At 48.8% G+C, this 16,897-nt stretch overlaps 1 protein-coding gene across 2 annotated transcripts in view; it reads right to left on the bottom strand.

The window, feature by feature from the left end:
- Positions 1 to 334: 334 nt before the first annotated feature.
- The window catches only part of COL5A1 (collagen type V alpha 1 chain), a 131,794-nt gene continuing 115,231 nt past the window's right edge, over positions 335 to 16,897 (bottom strand). The window contains exons 52-66 of one of the 2 annotated variants that reach the window (XM_061352391.1): positions 16,512 to 16,565; positions 16,028 to 16,081; positions 15,554 to 15,607; positions 14,795 to 14,902; positions 14,323 to 14,376; positions 14,171 to 14,224; positions 13,865 to 13,972; positions 13,347 to 13,400; positions 12,696 to 12,731; positions 11,903 to 11,956; positions 11,271 to 11,529; positions 10,742 to 10,854; positions 8,524 to 8,592; positions 5,136 to 5,369; positions 335 to 3,002 (exon numbers count right to left, since the gene is read on the bottom strand). In XM_061352391.1, the coding sequence (XP_061208375.1) occupies positions 2,856 to 3,002; positions 5,136 to 5,369; positions 8,524 to 8,592; positions 10,742 to 10,854; positions 11,271 to 11,529; positions 11,903 to 11,956; positions 12,696 to 12,731; positions 13,347 to 13,400; positions 13,865 to 13,972; positions 14,171 to 14,224; positions 14,323 to 14,376; positions 14,795 to 14,902; positions 15,554 to 15,607; positions 16,028 to 16,081; positions 16,512 to 16,565 (1,452 nt within the window). In that variant the 3' untranslated portion in view covers positions 335 to 2,855. Of the gene's footprint in view, positions 3,003 to 5,135; positions 5,370 to 8,523; positions 8,593 to 8,646; positions 8,716 to 10,741; positions 10,855 to 11,270; positions 11,530 to 11,902; positions 11,957 to 12,695; positions 12,732 to 13,346; positions 13,401 to 13,864; positions 13,973 to 14,170; positions 14,225 to 14,322; positions 14,377 to 14,794; positions 14,903 to 15,553; positions 15,608 to 16,027; positions 16,082 to 16,511; positions 16,566 to 16,897 lie in introns of both variants that reach the window. The other variant, XM_061352390.1, reaches the window with a different exon arrangement.

Below are 16,897 nucleotides of genomic sequence, written 5' to 3'. Positions count from 1 at the left end.
CGCTGCAACCAACTTCAAGAAGACATTCACATCGGGTTGGGTTCGGTGGAAACAGTAAACTTGATTTATTGAAAAAACATCTATTACATTTATTCCTTTATTACACAGGTTTAAAATATTTAAAAATAGCTCCTATGGGCATTACACTTAAATTTTATGACATGTTTATTGGACTTTGGAGAAATGTACAATATGCCATTCAACACTATTGTTTAAAAAGGGCCTTATGTACTAGAATTTGTTTTTTCCATAGGCTTTATTTTTCTTATCAACATTTGTTCAAGTCAATATATATTAAGGGAGGAGGGAAATAAAATTACACAAAAAGAAGGTCTGCAAATACAAGTAGTAATTTTATTGCAATATACCGTAGCTAAGTGGTCTGGGGGATCGGAACAGTTCGGAGCTCAGGACAATTACAACACTGTGGAATTCGACAGGAATTATTTTTTTTTCTTTTCTTAAAGCAATGAAATAAAAAGAAAAAATAAAAAGAAAAAAGCTCCTTTGATGAAAATTTGTAACAGAATCACATGACCTGGGCAGGCGCACACGTGTGTACATACATCAAGATATGGCTTTTCTGTTGCAGAGAGGAACGTGCAACCTTTCCTGACCTTCCCACTGCTCCTGAACAAGGCTGTTGCCAAGGTGACTTGAGAAGCTGAATTCTCCTATATATTACTACTATATTCTCCTCTTCACTGCTGTGCTGCCGGAGTCTGCAGGGTTTAGGGTAGCACCTTGTGTATTTTTTGTCCCCCAAGTGATAAAAGAACACGAGAGAACAGAGCAGGAGAAGGGAGAGGGATGGACATGGCTCTCCCAGACCGACAAGCACCGTGCGGCATCGCTGCTGCCTCCAGCACGGCTCTGCCTCCCTTCCTTGGCTACCGCTGCTCTCTGCTTGGGAAGGAGGGGGGAGAAGACATCAGATATAGGCTTTTCTTCACAGTAAATGTGATGTCTTTCCCTTTACGGTGAAAGCTCCCCTTTGGCTCAAGTGCTGCTGGAATACTCCAGGCCAAGTAATTAAAAAAGCACCCTGCAACACCTATTTTCCAGCTGAGAGATCTAACCGAGGAAAACGGGCAGGGGGAAGACACACGGACAAACACATGGAGACAGGAGATGGTGTCACCAGGTTGAGAGCCGAAAACGCTGCATGGGAAAAGCAAAACCCCATCCTGGCATTGCCACCGTGGGAAGACCAAGAGAACTGCAGACTCCGGGAGCGCGGCGGGCGGCATCCCACCCGGCTTCAGCATCGCGTCAGGACAGCCAACAACTGCATAAATTAGCACCACAAACATGCAGCGAGTGGGTACAATCTGGTGTGGCTCCCACCGCCTGAGAGGCAGCGATATTCTTGGGGAGAAAGGAGGAAAAAAAGATGTGAACACTTAATACTTTTTGTACATGGACCGTACTAAGCAATGAGTGGGTCTTCTACGTAACAAGTACAGAGGGGACATGCATTTATAATCAAAGACTGTAGCAAAAGCCTCCAGTCTGCGTTGAAAGCAGCTAAAAAGCAAAAGCTGGTGGGAGATTGGCCAATGGCAGGGTATCACCAGTGTTGTATTAAAGTCATTCAAATAGATAGCACCACAGAGACATGTAAAAATAAAAAGCACCTTTTTGTTTCCTTTTCTTTACACTTTATATTCAGAGAGGACCAATGGGTTTTCCCTTGCCACTGCAATCTGCCACTGAGAATGGAGGGGGATTTTAAATCATTATTACTTTAAAAGAATGTTGCAGGAAAAAAGGAAGAATTAATTTAAAACATGGATGTGAAGGTAAGCAGGTGGATAAAAAAGCAGAGACTCAAAGCAGATCCTACTTTTACATCAGGGTTTTTGTAGAGACCTTGTTAAAATGTGGCTTTAATTTCCTTATGTTGAAGGGAATCATTCTACAACATGGAATTGCCACCCCATGGGCCCTCATCCTGCCAAGGCTCATGCCTGGGCACAACTCAAAGACCCTCCAGATCCAGGGCTGGGGTTGGGAAGAGGCAGGAGCTGCTGTCCTCGTCCCCAGAGTTGATGCTTGGCTGGGCAGTGGTGGGAAGGGAGCCGGGTTCAATCTGGACAGGGTCACATGCATGTTTTGAAGCCAGAAACATTTCAGCATTTAAAATAATATACAATACAAATATTTACTTACAAACATACAAAAATATAAGCACCTTTAATACATGGGAGAGAGATGCCCAGTACGACTTTTCCCTATCAAATTCATGGGGTGTCATTTTGTAAAAGATGGGATTACGTGATTCAAGGGAGATATTAAACCTTCTGGAAGTAGCCATGACATCTACTTGTTAGAGCTGATCCCAATGTGGTGGAAGTCAACAAAAAGCCTCCAATGAGCTTTGGCAGGTTTGGTTTGCAGCCGGGACTGCTGGGATTTCCACGTCAGGTTGAACACTGGAGTTTCCAGCTTTTCCTCAATGATCTACAGGCAAGTGCTTGGTATTGCTTTGTGGCAAGAAGACGATGAAGCAGCAGAAGCAGCAGCATCCTTTGCTGGCAGTGGGGCCTGCTCGGTGGCCATGGAGCAGCAGCGGTGGGCGCAGATCACAGCCAGGTCCCCGGGCCACGCGTGCGGCGGTCGGTCATGAGATTCTGTGTCTGTGGTGGGCTGGGTCCTCGCGGGGCTCGGAGGAACCAGGGCAGGACGAGGAACAAAACGGAACGGGGATATAAAATAACCCATCGCTGTCCAGTTTCAGAACGTGCATGTGACGAGGAATTCTTTTTTTCTCTTTTTTTTCTTGTTTTTAATTAATTAAATGGCGCAATGAGGTTACGAGGTTGCTCATTTGGAGACTAGTTTTCAGGTGGCTCTTAGCCCATGAAGCAAGCCGGTCCCACCTCGAATCCAAATTTCTGCGATGCTTCTCCGAAGTCATTGAACATGATGTCGACTATAGGCACTTGCTCTACTTTGGGCGTGTTGATTTCCAGGATAGTCTTCTGATAGCCCTTCTTTGCCTGATAAGGGAGAAAAGGGAGAGAGAGGAGCTCTGGTGATGCCTCCAACCCAATACCTGCAAGTTTGCATGGATAAGCATTCACCAGGCGAGCTGGGAATGTGGTGATGATCTTACCCAGCCATTTCTGAGCGGAATTTGAGGCACCCAGCACCCAACCACACATTTGCCCTGCAGATTTAGCAGAGAGGTTCTCAAGCAGGATGGTGACCACTGACAATGGTCCCACTGTCCTGAGCCCAGATGCTGGAGCCAAAGCTGCTGCCATGCACATCAAAAGACACTAACTCTGCTGTCAGCACATCTCACAGCTGGAACAGGAGCCTGGTTGTGCTATAGCTGTTTTGCCTCCCTGAGGACACGCATGGGTTGTTGAGCAAATAGAAGCGATTTAATTTGAATATATTAGTTTGACTATTATCCGAGTGCTACCGGAAAGATCCCATTTACAGTCGGATGGAATTCACAAGGTGATGGTGTCTTTTTAGCGTGCCTGCTAGCCATACACTTAGTTCCGAAATACAAATAATTATTAGAGGAGCAGAAGTGCCCCTGAGGGCATACAGAGCTGCACAAACAAATTGATATGGAGCAGCTTTAGGCTCTACCATACCCTCTGATTTGTGTGCCTCAGAAGAATAGGCTGTATCACAGAATGAGATGTGATAACACATTCAAATAACAGCCTGAACAACAGCCTTTAGCGTGGTCCTGTCAGGACTCCTGTGGCAACACCGTGCCAGGCAGCCTAGCTTCATTTTCCACATGGTGGGGCTCAATCTAAAGTATCTTGCCTGTGGTTCAGGAATGATGATCTACCAGGGTACCAGAGATGGTACAGGAGATGCAGAGCCTCTTTCTGCAAGGCTGCAATAAGCTTCTTAGTCATCTTTTACCTCCTTTCCACAGCCCCCAGGAACATCTCTTGCAGAGAGAAGATGCCTGGGAGAGGCAACCAAGCAAATAAACTCAAAGGACCCCCAGTCATCTTTCCATGCAAATATCCCTCATTAAGAGATGAATGCCAGGCACCTGAGTCAAATCACTTAAACCAAAAGGGTTTTCAGCCAACACTTCTGCCTTAAAACATGCAACATGTGATCCTGCAACGTCCCTGACACTTAAGAAGGGAAAGGGAGAGGAAAGGCACTTTCCAGTGGGGACATATTGTGTTAGCAAGAGATATTAAGTACTTGAGGATAAACTCCCCAACATGGCTTCCGAAGTGGGATAGTGGGATGGATGGATGGATGGATGGATGGATGGATGGATGGATGGATGGATGGATGCTCTTTCCCTCTCTGCCAGAGTGTTAAAAGAAGTAATTCAAATCTGATTTTCCTCACTGCTCCTACAGTAAAACACATGAATGTGCCACAACAGAACCACTTTAATCTCACATTCTGTGGAGGGCTTTTTCTGTCAAACATCTCAATCTTTCTGTCCCGTGGGCTTCAAGTGCTGCAGTTCCAGAGGGTGAGAATTCCACGTGCCTCTGCACCAGCACGCTGGGGCTCAAAATAAACACCAGCAGCACCTGCTTTGCCAGATTTTCAGCTCCTGAGGGTAGATTTTGCACAGCTCAATCCCAAATCAAGCATCCAACCACCCAACAGGAAGCAGAGGCAAAGGGAGGATGCTGGGCCCCTTTGGAAACTCATTGCTTGCCTCTCTCTTTGTGAGCGAACAGGGGGAGAGCAAAGGCAAGGGGTCTTTCAAAAGCAACCTGTGGTTTTAGGCAGGTCCCTTTATGCACAGCCAGCAATAAAGCAAATCAGTCCGATTCCTAAAGGTGCTGCAGCTCCTTCCCTGTTCAAGGCCAGGTTGGATGAGGCCTTGGGTGACACGGTTTAGTGTCAGGTGTCCCTGCCCATGGCGGGGGGGTTGGAACCAGATGATGTTAAGGTCCTTTCCAACCCGAACTATTCTATGATTCCCCTGGCCTCGAGCAGAACCACGTATTCCCAGCATTAGGGAAGAACAAGCTCAATGTCTCTCATGCCGGGGACAACCCTCCAGGCAACTGCATCAACAGACCCAGGAAATGGAGAGGTGTTTGCACTGAGTCAAAAGGTGCTGGACAATCAGGGGAGGGGACGGACGCCCCCCACAGTGCCCAGCACTGCCCACGTACCGCACAGCCATCCAGGGCGGCTCGGATGTAGGGGTTGTTGTCGTAGGACATCTCCTCGTCATTGGAGCCCAGGAAGCGGATGGCCTTGTCATAGCTGTTGGTGGTGGCGTCGTGCCAGGCTACGGACTGGTAGCAGTTGTAAGTGATGTTCTGGTGGGCTGAGGCACTCAGGAGCCGGAGGAAGGTCATCTGCACCACGCCAATGGGGTTCCCGTCTGAATCCACGTAGGAGAGCTATGGGAAGTGGAGAAGGGGAAACACTGGGCAGTGAGGGGCAACAAAACAAGTCTGGGGGCCCTGAGGAGCACCAGTCTCACCCATTTTTATTATCCTGTGCATGGGGCTTGATCTCACCACCTCGCTGAGGTGCAGACCCTGCTCCCACCGTGCCACAGACACAGGGCTGCAGGACATGGCTACTGAGGGGCAGTTTATTTTGTTTGCTGGATGTAGTCTGGTTGTGAGCTAAAAAAATCAGGTTAATTCATGGCAGGAGGAAAAATGAAGAGGGATTTCAGCTCTGGTTGCAAGAGAGTGCAAATCTGGGGATACATATCTCAGGCTTAAGCCAATAGTGAGCATACTCCAGCTTTTGAAGAGGAGATAGGGCAGATTTCTGTAAGGTCTGGGGCTTTGTCTGTTCTATGTGACACTATTTTCTGGCTGTTGTGGGTACAGAGGTATTTCCCATTCATCCTTCCTGGGCATCAACACGCTACCAGAGCTGCTGCTCGCTACTGTCCTCTATGGACAGTGGGTGTCTTTAGAATCAACCAGGAGAAAAATACAGGCACACAGACAGCGTGGTGTTCTTCAAGGTACCACGAAACATCGACTTGTTGTGCGAGCTGCAAACAGTAGGAGAGATTCATAACCAGGCAATAAAACAATGAATTAAAAGGTAACATAAATAACCAGATATACCAACCGGTTGTCAGGATACCGTTGCACTGTCCTCCTGAGAGTGAAACATGACTGACCATGAGAGAGCCGCGCATGCCAGGGGAGAGCTAACAGAAAACCACCAGGACGTGGAAGGATGGGGCACAAGATGTCAAGTGCACGGCACGCACCCAAAGACGCGTGGCATTACTTGTCTGCAGGACCTACTGCTCTTGTTTCAACCAGGGCTTAGTCTGGCAGACTGACGACTTGTTGAGGGGTCTCAGTTCCTGCTCTGCCTCTGGAGACTGCTCAAAGCCCTGTCCCACCTTTGTGACTGGAGCCACTGGGAACCGGCTGCCTGCATAAGGCTGGCCCATGGGAACACAGGTTTGCAGAAATCAGTCCCTTTCTGTTTTGTCTGTGATAGCATTTCCCTGTGGCAGATGCCATATGGCTGTGAAGGATAACAGGATGGGAGGGGTGGCAGGCCCTGCCAGAGCCACTGGGAATTGTGTCTAACACACAGGGGAGGAAAGCAGAGTCCAGAAAAAACCCCACATCTGCATCCCTTTTATCCCTTTAATGCAGTTTGGCTGCATCGTGCGAAACAGTAAGAAATCAGATCCAAGAACTCTGTGTCATTGATTAATGACGGTGCAGAAGCATCAAAACAAGATGTTTTCTTTGTGTTTCATTTCCTACGCCCTTCGTCCTTCAGCTATCCCAGAAGAAAGGTGAGCACACCTCATGCAAGAGCTGAGATTCACACGGAGCCATCTACGCTCCCCTCAGTGCTGAGCAGCCGGGTGGAAACCTTCCCCACAGCATCAGGGATCCCTGGGGGGCTCAGCCCCCCAGGAGACCGTGCTCAGGCTGCATGGAAAGACACCAGCGACCTTCTCGGTGGAGCACCATGGGCAACGCAGCACCCAGGGGGGACTCAAACTCATTCAGCTCACCAGCTACACACAGATTTCAACTGATGCTGGTTACAGGCAAATGTCTCCCCAGTTCACAAACCTCATGGTTCCAAGGACTGACTGGGGAGATGAGAGGTGTTTGAAATCAGAGTAAATACTCAAACTGCACTTTTCTGGCTCAGGTGTTTTGTGGTTGCCTTAGGCAGGTCTGGTTTGCTTAGGCAGGTCTGGGTTGTCTAGGCAGGTCAGGTTTGCTTAGGCAGATCTTCCACATGCTGGTGGTTTTTTTCTTCCCAAAGAGAAAAGGCAGGACAGGTAAAAAAAAGGAAGAAAATGGCAACACAGAAAGATGGAACAAAGGGTTCCAAGTAGCGCTGAAATTCCTATTTAACAAACTAAAGGGCCCTAAGGTCTAGGTTGGCAATTCAGCCTCTAACTTGGCTGATAAACAGACTGAACAGGGAAAAAAAGCAGAGAAGATGGAGAAATGGAGCTACTCGTAATATGAACTGATGGACTGCTCTGTAATTAAGCTATGAGTAGCTGCCCTCCAAGGAGCTACGAGGCTGCAGCCTTGGCTTTGTGGCCTCGTTCAGTAGTGCAGAGAAGCTGCAGAAGCCATATCCTTCTTGTGGGCAGAACCAGAGCAAAACGTGTTTAGTGGCAACGAAATGCGGCTTAGGAAAACAACGTGGTGGTTTGCTTTGTTGTTTGCCTTTAAGGTGGAAGCTTGGGCACTGCAAGAAACCTCTGTCCTGTAGGAGCAGATCAGTGCAGCTCAACAGAGCAGCTCCTGCTTCTAGGGCAGGGCAGGTTTAGCCACTCTATTTCCTTTTTAACTAGCTCTCATTTGACCGGGCTCATTATCTGCATCCTGCTCATCCTACAGGAGCTGATACCCACACAGTATCACACAGTTGATACCCACAGAGCCACGGCTTAAGGAGACCTGACGTACACTCACAAGCCACTGCTCTGACCTCCCTGAGCAGGGCTGAGGTTCTGTAGGAGTGATCTATCCACAGCACGGATGTCCTGTTACAGGACAAAACACCAGAGCTTTTTCTCTGTTCTACGTGTTGCTGCCTTGCTGGCTGACATCAAACATCTTCTGACCTTAGGACAGGACTTGAGAAAGTCCTTAGCTGGGACTATGTCACACTCCTGTCCACCAGGCTTGGCCAATGCACGTGGCTTGAAATCCTTTAAACCTTTTAAGTCCTTTAAAGCAATGACTTCAAGTCTCCACGCTCTGGGGGTGGTGTGGGAGCTCCTGATGGGGCTCAGCTCCAGCACAAGAGACAAAACCCACCCTTAGGGAAACCGTGCCCTAGAGCAGAGACGTATAGATTCACACCTCACCCTGGGTGAGGATAGCACTGTGCCCTGCTCCTGGGCTTCTAGTCAAGCCAACGGGAAAAGCATCCCCATTGGGTTTTATTTCTTTTTCAGTATTCCACCTTAAACATCTGTACTGCAACGTGGGATAGGGATTAGTCCGGCATGCAGAGTGCAACAGGTCTGGCCATGCCAAAGCAGATGAGGTGCTCTGATTCAGACTAGGGCCAAGGTTAGCCACTTACCAAAGACCCCCGCTTGTATTGACTATACCATGTGGAAGGCTGCTCTTTGGGCCAACGAGCCATTTTACTCTGTAAAATATGACAGGGGTTAAAGAAAACAGAAAGCACCAAGATGCATCTTACCAGTTTACCGCGCTTGAATTCACTGAACCAGGAGCCTGGGTTTTCCTTTGGCCAGGAAGTAATTCTAGCCTAGTTTGTGGACGGCAAAGGAGGAGAGAGAGAAAGAAGAAAAGAAAAATCAATTAAAAAGTTCCATTCAGTTCCCCAAGCAGAGTGTGCACGGCTTATAGAGACTGTCCAGCTTCCTTTACACTGCTTTCTTAACCTTTCTACACCACTAACAAGAGCAATTGGCAGCGCCCTAAGGTGCCAGCAACCCCTCACGCAGAAGGGACTGCATGGTGCTGCCCAGCAGTGCCCTGGCATGAGCCTCCTTGGCTAAGGGCTAATGATGTCTGCCTCCTACATACTTTGGATGCAGAACCAGCAGTGCAGTCTGTTGGCAGGAGAGATAAAAGGAAAGACAGGGAGGGAAAAAATGAAGTATCAGTGGTAAAGGATCTCCATGGGAGGGCTGGGGTGGAAAAGCAGTGCTGATAATGGGGAAGGCTGCTGTCACTCTAACACCAAATCCAGATGCTGTGGGGCTGGGAAAGGCAAAGAATGTGATTAAGGAAAAGCTTCTGCCTGCCTCTGGCACTTGTGTAGCAATAGGGAGCAGCATGCACAGTGCATCCTTCCCAGTCAGTGCTGGACCATCACTAGGGAAGGTCCAGCTACCTGGAGCAATGCAGGGGGTGACCTTGACAAGAAATGAGCTGTTGGAGCATCCTTTATGGCAGCCGCATCTAATCAGCTGAATGGCTTTTTGGGTCAGAGCACGAGGGAGGAACGTGGCTGCTCCCTGCTCCCTGACCCTCCAACAAGCTCCTGCACTGCTGCTGTAAATCCCTCCAAAAACAATGGCCAAGCTACATACAGGTGTCTTGGGATCATCCTTTCCTTGCCAGTACGTGAGCCATAAAGCAAGTCAGTGTGTTTCTGCTGGGTTAAGGATGGAGGGAAAGGGGGTATGGCTTAAGGTCTGCTGTGGCTTATAATAAAATCACTCAGCCAATACTTAATGCTGCTGGGGTAGCTGGTTTCATTCCTCTACGTGGGAAAAGAGCAGGCTGAAGCTTTTCCTTATTTACAATATATTGCAGAAGTGGAGCACAATTTGTATTTGAGGAGCATCGCAGTGCTCAGAAAAGCAACTCCACAGTGGACGTGGTGAGGCCAAAGAGCCACTCACAGGAGCCTGTTCAACCCCAAGATCAGGGCAGGCTGTTTTAGCTGTCAAGATTTAGAGGAAAGCCATGGCAAGTTAGTGCAAAGGAGAGGAAATCCATCTCCTGCTTAACCAACCCTAACAAAAACCCAAGGAAGATTTATGTTGCGTGGTACTTGTCCTGCTCTGGCCCGTATTGCTGGTGGATGAAGCTCAGGAAGCAAACGGCTTTCAGTGAACAGCTTTGTCTGCACCTTAACCCAGCACAGCTGAGGCACCCAGGGGGCTCCCCAGGCTGCTTTGCAGGAGTTTCTGCTTGGCCACTGTGAGAGCTGGTCCCCAGGCTCTAGGGAAAGCCGCTCTAGGAAACAGCACAGGGCACAGGGTATGGCTGAGCTAAGCACATCATTACACAAAGGATGCAATCAGGCTCTGTGCATCGGTGCCAAGAAGAGCGCAGAGGCCAGTTGCAACCATTGAGGATTGTTTGCCCATAAGGAACACTAGGAAAAATGACAGGAGAGAAACGTTTATCTGCTCTGCCTCAAGACACAGCAAGGGCAGCGGAATCAGCGGTGCCTGTGCATGCAGAGAGCAGCCTGGCTGCAGGAGGGAAGGAGTTAAATGAAGCTCACAGTTCCTGCACCAACACACGCTTCTGCCTTTCTAAAGCAAAGTAAAAAGGTGTTAGCATTTATTATGCCTGGGAAATCATCAAAGACTTGTCCCAAATCACAGTTCAAGTCTGACTTACTCGAAGAAATTATCTTATAAACATATTCCTTATTTTAGACACCAACGCTGCATAACAAAGGAATGTTCTGGATCTTTAATCCTTACTTGCTATTGTTCAGTTCTCCTGAAATGGACTGTCTATGAATATTCATATTAGGAAACAATCTCTTATCACCATGCGATGGGAGGGGGGAAGTTATATGGACTTACTCCTTCAGATTTCTTATCAGGGAAGATGCAAGTCTCTCCACCAGCTGTGAAATTACAGTACACTTTGAAAGAGTCCCTGGAACATCCTTGGTTGGGATCGACCCAGTATTCACCTGGATGCACGAGAGGGAAGAGAAGGGAAGAAAGAATCAGCACTGTGAAGGAAGGACAATTCAGCAGCCACCTTATCAGGAATGTCTCATCTCTGGCATAGGCCACTGTTTCTATGTATTTTTTGGAAACCAGGTTATGATCTGACTCTACATCACACTGTGGTACCTTACAGGAATAGCTGATTTTGACCATATATCCCCATTCTTATAACAGTATATATATAGGAAGGAACCTGCAACGATCACCTAACTCAGCTCTTCTCTATGCATTCCTTCTTTGTCAGCCACATCCCTCATGAGGCACCAGGGCCAGGGACCCCCTATATTCCTTCTCTTCCTGCACTCGCCTGTATTCACTGCATGGAGCTGGGAAACTCACGGTGTTTTCCCCTCATCCCCCCTGTCCTGGGACCCACCATCTGGGAAATCCGGGTGACAGAGCTGCAGATCCTTGCAGGTTCGTGCTGGGTTATGCTGAGTGCCCAGTGGATGCTTCATCTGCTCGATTTCCAGTTTCAAGGAATTCAGGGAACCGAAGATTTCCTCCATGCCGTCTGCGTAGTCCATGTAGTTGTCGGCATTCCCATCGTCCACCAGCTGGCTGGCGTCAATGTTCCGCCTGGTCCTCTTGGAAGCCTGGATGGGCAGTGGCTGGATGACTTCTCCAGGAGGACCCTGATTTGTGGGGGAAGGAGATACAACTGCTCATTGCACTGCCAGTGGGGAAGAGGCAGAAGAGGTGGCCAAAGCAGCCACCAGCCTGAGAAGCAGCATCACAAGACACACACATAACACATAAAACACCCGTGATGACACTGATAAAAACCCTGGCCACTAAACTTGAACACTGGATTCATCTTCCCTTTACCCATTAGTAACTTCTCCCTTCACATCCTGCTTTCTTCCCCAGCTCCTCTAAGAGCTGTCAATGCATTGCAGGGACTCCTGATATGCTGAATCTCTGACCAGAAATCCTCTAGCCCCTGATATTACAACTCCCATTAAATGTGAGCCTCATTTCATGCTTCATGTAATGGGTTCTACTTACAGGAGGCCCTGGGGGCCCAGGAAGACCCGATTCACCCTTTGGACCTGTTGGACCCTGGGAGGAAAAACAAGGGAAAACCAGGAGTCACACAGGGAAAAGCACTTGTCACTTCCAGCACATCCCAAACATTATTTCTTCTAACAGTCTCTTGTGGCAAAATCTGTCTTCCTGTCCCTTCTTTCTGTGCCCTCTATGCACATAAGGGGGTCTCCTTGCATCTCCCTCTGAAGATGCTTAAGGAAAAGAGAAGATTGGGGTTAAACAGTCAGACTTTGCTGAGGCTTCCTATGGAAAAGGGAGGCTGTTCCAGTGCACGGCAGCGTGAACTCTCCAAACCACCCCAAGGGTTTATAAATCAAATAAAACCTAAACATTAACTGAACGTTGAATTCTGCATGGGAAGGAGGATTAGGAAGCTGCCCAAGAGGAATTTTTAGCTGCTGCATGGGAGATCTGTAACATGAATCTTGCCTCACTGCCACATTCTCATGCGCGCTGCGTTCTGCACTTTCCAGCTCGCCACCTCCCGCTCCGCCGGCTATTTTTAATACCCGCCGCCTTACAGCAGGAGGCTTTCTCCCCAGGTCTGTGCACTGGAATCCTCCTGGGGATCTCTGCTGCAGTGCAGTGAGCGCAACAGAAACCTTCCCCACGTACCGTTCCTGGAAAGGCTGCCCTTGCTAAGGCCGTCTTTGGCCAGTTGCCTTAATGCCACTGACAGGGAGGAGCTGCAGTGGGTTATACACTTGATAACTGCTCCTCGCCTTCTTCATTTAACAATGTCCATACTCACCGATGATCCTTTAGCACCTTTGGGACCAGGTGGACCCTGTGTGGAGGAAACCAGAGCAGAGTCAGTACAGCTCTAGCAGAGAAGGCAGCAGACTCCCCTTAGAGACAAGGTGGTGTTTTTAAATTCATTTCTTTTCCCACTTTTCCCATCCACTGGAGTTCAGTGTTATTTGCCAACATGCAAAACGCATTTGTGTCAGATCCATCTGTGTCACTGCTCCACTCCTGCCTGGATGGGGGCTGGGAAAGCTGCTGGGTCATTACACAGCCCAGGGCTGGTCCTGGCTCTGTGCTGAGGGCACCCAGCAAACGCTGCTTACCCAAGGTGCAGCCTTTGGGCATCCAGTGAAAAACGTACCAAGAGCAAAAAGGGCAAGAAATCACCATGTGATCGTAGCTAACCCCCAAAAACAGGGTCTTCCATCCTGCCATGCCCACTGAGCTCATCTCTCGGCTTACCCATCACCCCCAGTACTTCCATAACCCAGTCAAGTGTTTTTAACAGGCTCAGCTGGGCAAACCCATCCCCATCAACTTCTTCACACAAGGTCAGGCCAGAAAGGCTCTGCTGGGTGTATCCAGGAGCACGAAGGTGACTCCACAAAGACTGTGTAGCCCCTGAGGCATTCAAAGGCAATTGCTTGTCACCTACCGGTAATCCTGGTGGCCCTGGAGGTCCGATCGGTCCGGAAGGACCTGTGATACCCTGCGAAATAAAAGCAGAAAAGCATTGATGTGTATGCACCACTGCTGGCATCTAACTACACAACTGACATCTGCTCACAGCTGATGAGGACTGAATGGAGGCCTGAATGGAGCTGAATGGAGGACTCTATTCAAATCTGGGGGTTTAACTGGTTTTTAAGCATGTGCACACCCAGGGAATCTCCTACCTCATTTGGCACACAGTTGTAAAAACCTGTCCTCTGGATGCATATTTAATGGAACCATCCCTCCAAGTCTATTCAGCTCTTTTCAGATGACCCTTGAGGACCTGCTTCCCACTAAATCGGGTGATTTTGGAGCATGTCCATCTCGCATGTAGAATAAACCACATTAATATAGAAAATATTCTTCAAGGCCGAGCATCTCTGCTATGCCATACCTGCTTAAAGCAGCAAACCCCACAGCTCAGAAGCACATTCCATTAAGGTCTTATGGAATACTTACCTGCTCTCCTTTGGGTCCTGCTGAGCCCTGGGGGCCTGGGAGACCTCTGTCACCCTTTTCTCCCTGCTCTCCTGGTGGTCCAATGAGCCCGATTAAACCTGGATGACCCTAGGGGAAAGCAGCAAATGTTAATAATGGCCTCTCACTTGAGGCACCCGAATGCCAAAGCCATCCAGCAAAGACATTGCTAGATACATCCCAAATATCTAAGCAAGGGTATAGGAGTTTGCCACCTGCAGGACGCCTCTACAATGGCAGACATGAGCACCAGGTCATGCAGTGAGATCGGATGTGTGTTATTCTCACCTTCTCTCCTTTAGGACCAGAGTCTCCTTTAAGACCAGGCAAACCCGGTGGGCCCTTTGAGAGACAGGGGGGAAAACAAAAGAGAGAATGAGTTCATGTAAAACGCATTCACCCATGTCAAAACCACATAGAATTTGATGGTCTGGACATACCATTGGGCCTGGAGGACCATCTGGGCCAGGGGATCCCGGGAGACCTTGTTCACCCTGTAAAACAGTGCAATCCCCTCAAAACAATTACCCAATGCTCCCAGCTGGGATTGTTCCCATTATTCACCTTCCCTCGTGTGGCCCCTGTGCCAGGGAACATTTGCCCTCCCTTCTCACAGGTGGGAAAGGCAAAATGATTTATGCTCTTTTCATGCTCAGATCCCTACTGGAAAAGGGACTTTGGAGAGGGATCACCCATGGGGAGGGGGTGAGCAGACTCAAGTCTCAAATAAAACATGGTGGGAGGTGATATTCAGTGTTGCATTATGTCCACTAAATGTGTTTTATCTGCTGTCAGGCATTGAAGCATCGCACTGGGAGAAAGGCATCTTCCAAGCAGACAGGTTATGGTAAGCACCAGGAACAACCCTGCCCAGCGGCTTTCTCAGGCTCTGCTCAGTTTGGGAGTACTCACAACTGGACCAGGAATCCCTCGAAGACCATCAGGGCCGGGCTTCCCTGGAGCACCCTGGGGACCAATTGGGCCAGTCTTGCCCGGAGGTCCTTCCAAACCAGCTTCACCCTAGATGCAAGAGGCAGCAGGGTTTAATTTGCAGGGGGGCATCAAGCAATCCTGAATGCACTGTGGCTGCTGCCAGGATGTCACAGGGTGAACAGTGGTCCCTGTAAAAGTGTGTGAAGTTTCCAACACGTTCATTTTCCTGCTGCTCCCCACCAGTTCCAGCAGGAACAGCCTCAGACACTGCGAGCTCTCCGAGCTGTCCTGTGCCTGGTCCTAGGATATGATCTAGCAGAGGACATGCTCTGCCACCAGTGCTCCCACAGCTGCCACAACAACTGGGCCTATAATTTGCCATCCCACTCTCCACCTCCCTACCAAAACAATCCTGGTCCAGTAGCGCTGTTTCTGCCCTGGGAAACAACATAGGGCTGTGCCCGCATTTACAACACATTGAATTGCCAAATACAGCACTTTGTAATTTCAAAACAATTAAAACATCCCCATGACCTCAGCAAGCCCTAATTATCTCCATGGAGTTTGTGAAAAGATGAAACATAAGCTTAGATTGAAGGCCAACAGCCCCCAGCTCAGGCTAATTTGTTGTAACACGTAGGGAAACCAAATCACTGTCTTTCAAACGTCAGCACTGTCAGAGGGAGGGCCCTTTGACATACAAAGGGCAGCAGAAGTGAACCCCCATCCAGCTCTTACCTTGGCTCCTTTCTCTCCTTGCCTTCCTTCAGGACCAGCTGGACCAGGAGGGCCCTAGAGAAAGCACAACAAATCACAGTTAGATCCCACAGATCTGAAATGGGCCATTGGAATTAGCAAAATGATGCTACAGCCCCAGGGAAGAAGGCAAAATGGAGACAAATATCTCTGAAAAGCTTTTTAAATTAGCTGCTTGCTAAATGTATCCCTGGGCTCTGCAGCGAGGCAGGAAGAGCAGGAGCACCTCATCCTTGTGTGTTCTTTTGGGTGTTAAAACCTCAGTAATCCAGGGGATGTGGTTGACAATTTCCCAGCAATTCCCAATGTCTGGGATGGTGCATCATGGTATTCTTTTTAATTATTTTTTATTTCACATGCTATTGCTTTGCATCCACTGCAGACCTACTACTAACATTAGTTTCACAAATTCAATACCAATACACTTGGAAGAACACCCCTAAACCATCAGCTTACCCTTTTTCCTGGGGGTCCGGAGGGGCCCGGCTCTCCTGTGGGACCAGGGGAACCCTAGATGGAGAAGGAAGCAGAACAAGCCATAACTGCACCACGAGACATGGGAAGGAGGAGCAAATGTGCAAAGCTCGAGTTGAGCTCTGGAGTGTGTGCTGAGCCGAGGCGTGGGCAGCACAGCTCCCAACACCTCCTCGGGATGCAGGTGGTTTCTTGTTTTATCCATTCCCACCAGGAAATACCATAAGGCACGGCAAAGTTTAAATGAAAGAGTTTTGTTTTCCCATAAGTTAATGTTTGCTTTGGGGATGCACTGCTGAGCAGCCTGGGGGGATGCAGCACCTGGGCTGACACAGGCGGGAGGGACAGGCACCAGGGGACCAGCGCAGCAGAAGCTGGTGGGAATTGGATGCTGTATGCCCTTGGACCTGTGTACAGGAACCATGGGGAGTGATGGGCAACAGAGCTCATCTATCCGGTTACTCACGGTCTGTCCAGGTTCTCCGTCATCACCTTTGTCACCAGGAGGACCATCTTGACCCTAAAAGGGTAGAAGAAAGAAACAAGCAGATGTATTCATAATACAGCTGAGGAAAGCATTAGCAGCAGCAGGAGCGTTCAGTGGTCTTCACGTCACCACCACCATCCCTTCCCATCTCTTGCTGGGAACACTGGTAACAGCAAATGTCCTATGTCAAATACTGTGGGTAGCAGCACTCACACAGCTGCTACCCCAAAGGTTGTAGCATGGTCAGACGAAGAGTCTTATGGTGCAACTCCTTACTCTTTCCCAAGTAAAGGGAAGAGTAAATTCCAGAATGGTGAATGAACAGCACACTGGTGTATTTTACTAAAGCAAGAGGAGGACCCTAA

Source organism: Neopsephotus bourkii, unplaced genomic scaffold (assembly GCF_033783945.1).
Source record: "Neopsephotus bourkii isolate Nb327-2 ecotype Australia unplaced genomic scaffold, CSIRO-AGI_Nbou_v1 NB_659, whole genome shotgun sequence".
NCBI lineage: Eukaryota > Metazoa > Chordata > Aves > Psittaciformes > Psittacidae > Neopsephotus > Neopsephotus bourkii.
This window is presented reverse-complemented; position numbering and strand designations above follow the sequence as displayed.